At 44.4% G+C, this 10,176-nt stretch overlaps 1 protein-coding gene across 2 annotated transcripts in view; it reads left to right on the forward strand.

Moving 5' to 3' along the window:
- N6AMT1 (N-6 adenine-specific DNA methyltransferase 1) overlaps positions 1-8,467 on the forward strand; it is a 162,267-nt gene extending 153,800 nt beyond the window's left edge. For both annotated transcript variants that reach the window (XM_069229125.1, XM_069229124.1), the window contains one exon: positions 7,897-8,467. In XM_069229125.1, coding sequence (XP_069085226.1) covers positions 7,897-8,006 — 110 coding nt within the window. In that variant the 3' untranslated portion in view covers positions 8,007-8,467. The remainder of the gene's footprint in view (positions 1-7,896) is intronic.
- The last annotated feature ends 1,709 nt before the right edge of the window (positions 8,468-10,176 follow it).

A 10,176-nucleotide genomic window follows, 5' to 3' on the forward strand; every position in this document is an offset into this window, starting at 1 on the left:
AAATGTTCTGCTATAACAACTGGGGACATTACTACCTGCACTGTGCAACTAGACATAGATCAGTATTTAATTATACGCAGTGGGAACACTGTTCAACTCCACCTGTGTGGAGCCCAAAATTTATGCGGATATATTTACTTATTTTTCTGGGCACAACACAAAAAATACACAGTCATATTACTTCAAATTACCACCTTCAAAAATTAGGAACATTTTGCTAACTAATACACAGTTAATTTACTCAGATTCCTTTTTTTCCCATCTTGCAGTTGAACGTTACGATTACTAGAAGAACACTATTGATGTAAAGACTGTATGGGGAACACAAGATTGTGAAATACAGGGTAGGGAAGCTTTATTTAGAGCGTGCCTTATTCTGTGCAAATGATCTTTTTAAATGACACCATTCAACAGACATCCTGCCTGGGGTTAGCAAAAATGAAGGAAATAAGTGCGCCCAGTATCCCCACACCTGCAAAATTTTATATCTGGCAATGCTTCCTAAATGTCACAGAGGAAGAACTAGATGCAAAGGTTCTGGCTAGTACCTACAACTCTTCACTTTCCAGTCCGATGGGTGGTTAGTATGGCCAATAGACACAAATGAGTGTCATACACGTTTTGTGAATTCTTCAGGGTGTTTCAAATTTAGCCGGCCAGACCCTCGCTTTGTCTCTGGTCAACACACGGGTATAGTTCCAACAAACAGTGTGGGTAAACTGTGCCAACAGTGGGGACAGACTAACACATTAGTCGCAGTTAGGGAACATCTTAACACTCTTTCTGAAGATATAGACTTACAGGACTTCTTGTTAGGTCCGAGAAAGCCACACTCTAAAAGATTCATCTATGCCACATATAATGAGATCTGGAAGCTTTCTCAGATAGAAGCTGCTGCGCGTTTAAGGCAGTAGACAAAAAAAATTAGAAAAGGCTTTAGCTGTTGTCGACAACGGCATGAACACTGTCCAACAAGGTTTATTCCCTAACGAACATAGTGTCGTCTTCGATTGATATTATTCAGACAGACATGTCCCTTTTATACCATGGACAAAGTAAGCTGCGTCCCGTCATGCAGTCAAGTTGAACATTACAGACTCTGAAAAACAGCCGCGTTCCGTGGAAGTATACTAACGGTAGTGACTTGTTTGCTACTTTTTATTTATCCAAGGAACAAAAGACAATGGCTAAAAGGGAAGCGAGTTTCACCATGCTTCACATTGAAAAGTTAGAGAAGTTGCCTTTTACAGTTGCAGAAAGTCCATCAACGGTATGGCTCCTACATAGCATTATACATATGCCCGTTTCCACTTTTAATTTTTTGAAATGCCTGAAACATCTTGTTGTGGGCAGATACGAGCGGCTAGGCGATAGCTATATTAAAGAAGAGTGGGGGTTTGCCTTTGAATATAAGGGTTTGAATGGCGAAACAAGGGTCTCTCTTAGCGGAAGTGAATGTGAGACTACTGTTAGTTGTTCAACAAGTGTCCCTTCATGGCCTCTGCAATGCAGGGGTCGCAAACTAGGCCTGTTTTCTGAAGGGTACTCCCGTCCCTTTGATTTGACCAGCATTTCATGTACTTGTCACAATCTGCACGATGCTTCTCACCTTTGGATGAAGAGCTTGAAAAAGCTCCTAGTCTTCTGTGGTTGTGGACTGACCAAGATAAGGGTGACCCTTAGTAGTAGCCACGGTGCTGCTTGACCGGAAATGCCCAAGCAGACAGTACCCTCCAGAAGGAGTCCCAGAGGAAAAAAAAAACAAAATGTGGGAAAACCCTCTACACAGGAACTTCTAAAAAAGAGGAAAAACCAAGAGTGAAAAAAGGAAAAATTGGAAAAAGCCACAGTCAGAGCAACAGGAACTGGAGAAAAAACACGACAAACAGGAGCGAGGATCACCACCAAGAGGAAGTGTTTGCAACACAAAGAATACCAGAACTGAAGGGCTTATATATTAGGAGACAGGAAGTGACAAAATAGGAAGAAAGAGTGACACCATCTTGGATTGGGAAAGCCAAATAGAAAAGAATAGGAAAAAAGTAGCAGTATAAAAGAAAAAAGAAAGAAGGCATGCTGGGAAAAAGGAATACCAAGAAGAAAACAACATGGACACCAGAACAAGAAAAAGAAATGAAGGTGGAAAAATAAGAAGAAAAAAGGAAGAAAGAATAGGGTTCAGACCAGGTAAGTACGGGAATAAGTATCAGGGCTGAAGGCAGGAAGAGCGGTGCGACCGGGAACATGAAATGTGCTTACCCGACCGTGCCAAGAACAAAGACAGGCAAAAACGTGGGCCGCATCGATGTCACCACTCCAAGTATCGGAGCGTCAGACCGACCGCAATGCGCAAGAGGGACGCTGCGGTAGACAGCGGCATCACAGTACTTTCAAATGGAAGTTATTTGGTGCTGAGCGACCAAAGCTGTTGCGGTATGTGACCAGGAATTGCCTACGGCTACGCAATTTGAGTCTCTAAGGCAGTTATATGTTACGGAAATGTTTTATTCCCCCCACAAAAAAGAGGTAAGAGTAGCAGAAATGTGGCCACACATTGATACTGCTCATGTAAATTATGACATGCCGAGCAGACTAAAGGCGCTACTGTTTCAAAAACAAGTTGCGTTGACATCGTTTGGAGAGATGTATGCTCTCCAGATAGCAAGCTCATCAGCAGAGATACAATCCCTATTAAATACCAACTTCCCCAAGCACTTTGGAGAGCTGGTATCCTAAATATTCAACTCCTCAAGCACTACGGGATTGTCCATTTCTTTAGGCTGTCGGGTCTGGATTCATGCCCATCTTCCAGACTGTCTTCGGAGTCATAACTTCAGCCATCCATTCACTCTTTTCAAGTGCTTTTGGTGGCCTTCCTATCACTTTGGCGTTAATAGGCAGAATACTGCTGCTATTGGTTCTGATTCGCAGTGGTTGTGTCTTTCCAGCTAAGCGGAGTGATGGAGCCAAGTGATGGAACCACAGCCACCAGCTCAGCTGTGCCGTGAATGCATGGTTCAGTTCTTTAATGCTCCGTTGCTGGAAGAGTTGGAGCGTGACTGGTCATTGTCATTCAGATCAGTCCTATGGTGCGTGCAGCCAGTCTTTCGCTGTGTGTGGTGCCTCTTCAAACATTTGCCTACAGTGTGCCATGCTGTTCCACCAGTGCCTCCTGTGGACCAAGAACTGCTGATGTCCCCAATGAGGGTTCATTCACGGTCATGCCCCTTGAGACTAAGACTGATTTGCGAGGCCACTTATGAGCCACCCTTGGTGAACGATCTGGCTCTTTTTGGCGTTGTGGAGAGTGCCGCCCATGTATGAGGTCCTGCACAAGAGACTGTCACACACTACTGCTCCGTGGATCCGTCTGCCTATCCTGTTATTGATCTAACATCTGACGATGTGGCCTCCTTTCTGAGGGCCTTTCCATTTAATGGCTTAGAACACACTGCAAGATCATGACTACTGGTAAATAGATTTGATGATTGGCTTATCCCACCAAAATTTAAAGCTTGACTTTTTACTTTGGCCTGCTGTGCTTCTCATGGTCGACATTATGGGGGTTATTCCAACTTTGGAGGAAGTGGTAATCCGTCCCAAAAGTGACGGTAAAGTGACGGATATACCACCAGCCGTATTACGAGTCCATTATATCCTATGGAACTCGTAATACGGCTGGTGATAAATCCGTCACATTTGGGAGGGATTACCACCTCCTCCAAAGTTGGAATAACCCCCTATATCTCTTTGTATGTTTTTAGCTATTTTTTAACATGTTTTTAAAATACGATTTTTTTAGTTAGTTTAATTTTAGTTTGTTTTAGTCCAGAGCATTTTTAGCTTGGATTAATTTGCTTTCGGTGGCGTCAACCTATGGCGTCATACTTGCTCTAACAGTAGGGAGGGTGAAGTGAATCCTATCTTGTTTTAATGGGAAGCAAGAGTTAGCTTAGCCTTCTGGCTTGTAGACTTGTGCCCCCGTCGGCTAGTGACTTTTACCCTACTTAGTTTGTTCTGTTTTGGAACAATTACTTAATTATATATTTTCAAGATGGCTGCATTGTTTTTAGTTAGGCCAATGTTTTAGTTTCATGTTATCAGTGCCACTGTGCTGAGGCACCCCCATCAGCGACAAAGATCAACAAACTGCAGGTATTCATATTAGGTACTCCCTCTTTGTGCTTTTGAGGGAATTGTTTATGTAATTGCCACCCAAGCATGTCTTGTTATCTATTTTTTGGGAACAGACCTATGTCAGGGGTCTGATCTGTATAAAAGCACCCTATGCAGACATATAGGCGGTCATTATGAACATGGCGGGTTGGCCCACCATGCCGGCGTTGGCGGGTGAAACCGCCAGCCGGCATGGCCACATAATGATCGCGGTGAGGGCCCCCATCGGCAGTCCTCACTCACCGCCAGGCTTCCTCTATCAGGCAGCCTGGCAGCGGGCGGAAACATCATGCGGGGCTACCCCTCGGATATGTTTCCGAATCCTCCAGCCTTTCCCTGGCGTGTTTCCCCGCCAGGGAAAGGCTAGCGGAGGGGGTGCCCCAGTGCAGTGCCCAGTCGCGCAGGTCACTGCCCGATTTTCTGAGCCGCCGTCAATGTCCCGGCCAGGCCTTCCTGTGGGCCGGTGGGCGGAAACAATGTTTCCACCCACTGGCCCACAGGAAGGTTCATTTTTTGGCCGGCGGGGATCCGGGGACGCTGGCGGTCAGTGTTTCGACCGCCAGCATGAACACGCGGTTGTTACCGCAGTGTTCATAATGAGGGCCATAGTCAGAGGGACTCCTACCAGATGCCATCAACGCTATTGATGCAACACATCGCCTTGATGCTGACCCAGTCTTCATGTCCCCACAGAGTCTGATATAGAGACCTCATTCCAAGGTAATGAGTTGGGAGGCTCTTCTCATGGACACGGCATTGGCAGATTAGGTTTATCACACCTAGCTCTCTTTAGGTTAGGGATTTGGTTCATCAGGTTAGGGTATTAGGACATATATCATATCTCATGTAATTTTATGTTATTGCTAGATGGTGGGAGTCTTCGTACTAATGACTCTCATTTTTACAATTCTGTTTCTTGCACTGTTCATTATCCTTATCATTGCAGCCCATGCAATTTATCATAGATTGCAGTATTGTTAATAAAACCTATTAAGCCTTTACTGCATCTCTTTCATTGCCTGTGTGTTTGACTGAGACATGTTGTTCATGTGAGAAATGGGTAATCTCCGTTTAACCACGACATTCCCTGAGATGTCACACTCTTAAGTCCATGCGTAAAGGCTGCCACAAATCACCTTTTACTGTTTGGGATTTTGGTGAGGTGCTTCTTGTGAGCCGGGAGGGTTTGGACGACAGTTGTGACCTGTTGTAGGATGGGCTTAGTCACCTACAAACATAAGTACTGTCATCCTTAAACCAGCGGTCTTGCCTAGAGCAAGAGTCAAACTACGGATGCATGTCTGTTTGGCTGTCCTAGAATATCTGGCCAAACCGACATGCACTTAGAATGCACAGTACTCCTCTTTCCCCTGGTGACGACGAGGATGGGCTCGCCCCGCCCTATACTCTGTAGACTGGTCGAGGAGGAAGCGAAAAATAAAATGATAATAAAATAGGATTATTATCATTTTATTTTTCTACTGCCTTTCATAAGTGGGGTAATGCTCCTCCGCATAATGGAGGAGCCGCCCCTGCTAGAGAGTGCTAGCAGAAAAAAACAAGGAAGCTAAAGACAGCAAGAAAATAAAACTTAACAAAGGAAAATTTATATTGAAAGAAAATAGCACGCGGGCATACAGTCAGAGTATGGTTTGGCCCCTTTGCATTGGGTACCGGCTTTGCTTCAAATCAGCTGCTTGCACTAAAGAGGGTTAGAATTGACAGTAGCGGAGCAATATCTCTTCATACATAGAATGGATACAGTTTTGCCTGTAGCAGTGCAAGCATGGGTGGCTCCTCCGTTTGGGTGGAGGAGTGTCGCCCCCTCCTGCCAGCAGCGGCAGCTGCAAAATCTTTAGAAGAAAACGATAATAAACGGTGCTTATTATTTTTTTTGTAAAGGGCCGGTGTCAAGGGGGTGACGAGCGAGGGAGGGACTGCACAGCCCTCCCTCTTAGTGCGAATGTATGTTTTGCCGGTCGTATCGGGCCGGCCAAACACATGTGCGCAGTGTGCTCCCTCCAGCCTGGGACTGTGTTGCCGGGCTGGAGAGAGCAGGTATTGGCTCCCTGTCTGCAGCAGAGGAGGTGCGGCAGCATGCAGGTAAGTGGTTTGAAAAAATAATAGTTTAATGTTTTTTTCCCCCGAAACTACACTCCCCCTGCCCCACCCGCACCGCCCCGTCCCTTCCACGAGCCGCAACTGAGTGCAAGGTTAGCACAGGCTGAGGTAATGCAAGCTTCTTTCACACACAGAAAAAATAATTTAGAATTAGCATCACTTCACAATCTGCACAAGCCAAGTATGACCAGCATCAGTGCAAGGTTCTTCAAACACAGACTAGGAGCTGCACAAAAGCAACCTTGCAGGCTTCCTTCACACACAAAGAACAGGTAGAGCAGTGCTGACACACAGAGAAGGAAGATAACATACAGCAATAGTGCAATTATTCTCATAAACACAAGAGATAGGCCACACCCACTGGGGTGCTTGGTTCCCTTTACAGACACTAAACTGTTACTGTACATCAATTGTGGCAACAGTGCAAGTGTCACTAACACAAACTCCTAAACTGGTATAGTACATCAGTTGTTGCAACAATCTAAGTGTCACTAACACAAACATTAAACTGGTACAGTACATCAATTGTGGTAACAGTCGAAGTGTGAGTCACACTGAACCGGTCCAGTGTAGCTAGCAGCAGTGCAGTGTTGCCACAACACACTCACCAACACAAGAGGAACAGCACAGGTAACAGACTTTTGAGACTCATTTGTAAAGAGAAACTATAGATATTCACCATTAGTACACCTTTCCCTCACACATAACAGGTTCAGTAGAGGCAGCAGCAATGCAAGGGTCTGTTACACATAGTTCAGCAGCACCGTGGGAAAACGCGGTGCAAGCTTCCCTCACACCAAAAGCAAAACATAACCATCATTGGCAGGAGCAGAATGTGCGACTCAACCCATGTAACACAACTTACCGATATGCCTCAGACCGCGCACACAACAGAACCTTTCATCCCCACGGACCATTGAGTGCAATATTGCATGATGGCCTCGATGTCACCATCCCTACGCAACCCAACCGTAGGCCAGGTGCTCAGCGCAACATGTGGTAGGAGGGATGATGGTAACAAGACTAATGGGCTAGTTACTTTCATTGCTATGTTTTGTTTCTCTCTAGTTGCCACGCAACTGGGAAACTCCATAGTCCATATCTGGACTTGTGCATTTTGACTTGTGCACTGGCTTTGCGCTCTTGTTTACCCACACTGGTGATCACGATTACTTATAGTTCCATTGCACCGCTTTCCTTAGTTGACCTCACTATTGCTTGATACTAAGTTTGATGACTATCTTGTGTCCTTAGAAATGTGACCTACTGAGTATGTACAGGAAATTTGGGCTGCATGTAACCACCACCATACATAACGTGCCTGGATAAATTGTAATGTGAAAAACAGCAATAAGCAGATTTAAAGAAAAAAAGTCATAGGCAGGAGCAGAGCAGTTTTCCATTCGTATGGAAATCCACCACTTGTGCATGAGCAGGTTATTTTCTATAGCATACCTTCAATTTCTTGATGTTTCTTGATGTTATTTAGAGCAATTAGGAAGCATTGAAACATAAGTGCCTAAAGCTTGATAAAATGGAATGCTGTTTTGCTATTGATGGATTGACCACTGTTTACTAACTCATATTCTTTTATTGCAGGTGATGTTATTAAATGTATGCAGGAACTTGGGCTACAGGGGACTGTGGCTCTTAGTCGACAAGCAGGAAGAGAACGACTTAGCGTACTGAAATTTTCCAGATCCTCCTAACCTTACTTAAGCTTCTGCGTTTTGAAGATGCAAAAAAGATTTCAGCTTCACTCAATGATGGAGAGAATTGCACAGAACGTATTTTGGCACATTACTGACAGTTGAGCAGAAAATACTCCGAAGCCAACTCAAAACCAGAAGACTATGTGCCCTACAGACTGCTTCTGTTACCCTTGACCTGATGCTAAATGTGTATTTGCTCTAAGTACATACACGGGGTCAGCGTTAACCTTTTTCATTTCTAGAAAACAGGGCATGTAAGGCAAACTGCATAAGTTAATGTTTCAAGTAGACAAAATAACCCATTTTGGATCAGGGAACGTCTTCTGAATAAATCTTGAATACATGGCATTGTTATAACTAAAAAAGAAAAACAATTGAAATGCTTTCTTAAGTTTAAAAGGGACCTAAATGAGAGACATTTCTGTTCTGCAAAATATATCTACCTCTGTTTAATATCATGCTTTGTGTCTGTACTTCACCTATATCTCTTTCCTCTGGTACTCTTGTAAAAATTGTTTTTTTTTTTCAGATCATTCATTCTCACTCCTTGGTAACTAACTTTACTAGGTTTGGATGACCTCTGATTCTCCTCTGTAATCACTGCCATTGAGTGTTGCTCTTTATTCTGCAACCCGTGCTTGGCAACATCTCTGGTCCCAGGATCAAAGAACCACATATTATCATGCTTTTCTTTTACCTTTTGGAGATCTTAGGGAAACCATTTGGCGCATACTGGCAATCCACCAATATACTGGCGAGTATCAATATAGCAGTGATTTTTCACATCATGTCAGGTCCAGGATCTCTTTATGTGGCCCGTTAGGAATGGTTCTCTAGTGCGTTGTAAAGAGATTTTCATTAATTGTAGTGTTAATCACTGGAATGGAGGGCACCATTAGCATAGTCCCTCACATCAAAAGCTGAAAGAACTTCAACGTTTTGCAAACTGCTCTTCAGACAAGTGAGAACGGTAAGTGACTTATTAAATGGATGAGTGAGTGACGAGATCAAACGTTAGTCTGATGTGAGAATTTTACTATGTTCTGTTTTCTTTCTTTGTGGAATTTGTAGTTTTGAGTTTATGTTGAAACAAACCTAAAACTTCGAGTCCCACTGGCAAAGGAAAATAATAATAAGAGCAGCAGCTTATAGCACCAAATATTGGACTCCTTAAAATCTTTTAGCGAGTGCTCAGTTCCTAATGTGTTATACAAGTCGGTCCCTAGGTACTTTGGTCAGTTTAGAAGAGAAGTTTAATGATTGTTTGTGGCCATGTAGGGTGTACATATGTGTGTGTGTGTGTGTGTGTGTGTATATATATATATAAAAATAAATATACAATAATTCCATTGCAGATGTTGCAGTGATATTATCAATGATGCATAGAAGAGGTCATGAGTGATGTAATATTTGGGATAATTAGCAGTGCATGGTGAGGATAAAAGTTATAGTTACCCTAGGGCACGAGTTATAATTACTTGAGATAACGGACTGGTGAATTTCTGTGGCTGTTAGAGTTTAATTTTTTTTTTAACTTAAAGTAATATTTTATTACCATAAATAAATCCAACACCCCACTGTGTGCGGCCTCTGGGGTTGACTGCAAAGCCTGGGCTGGGGCCAGGTCTTGTGGCCACCCCCCCCATCAAAGGCAGCCAACCCCACGCTGCACAGGGCCTTTGGTCGCACTAGGCAGGGAGTTGGCCGGAGACCTTGACCTGCAGCCAACCCCTCGTTCACCTTTGGCCGTGGCTGTGTTCAGTGGGGGTTTGGCTGGAGGCCCTACACCCACCCCGTAGTTATCCTACGCCATGATGTGCAGGCTCTTTGGCCATCTGCAGCAGGGGATTGAGTCTCTGGGTTCCTGCTGACCCCACCCCCCTGGGACAAATACTATTAAACAGGGGAGAGGGGTATGCAGATCCTCTCGACAAGTCTTTTTGGGCCAGGGGACCACATCCCTAAGGGACTTATGGATTTTAAAGGACAGAGGGGCCATGCAACCCCTCCCCACCCTTTCTGAGCCTCATTAGACCCTGGGGACCCGAACTACAAGGGTCCTATGTACTTTACTGGGGAGAGTAGCCACATGGTCCCTCCTCGCTGAGACTTAGTAGACCACAGGAATCTCATCATGAGGTGTGTGCTCCGGTGCCCACCCGGGGAC

The sequence above is a fragment of the Pleurodeles waltl genome, chromosome 4_1 (assembly GCF_031143425.1).
Source record: "Pleurodeles waltl isolate 20211129_DDA chromosome 4_1, aPleWal1.hap1.20221129, whole genome shotgun sequence".
NCBI classification, from domain to species: domain Eukaryota; kingdom Metazoa; phylum Chordata; class Amphibia; order Caudata; family Salamandridae; genus Pleurodeles; species Pleurodeles waltl.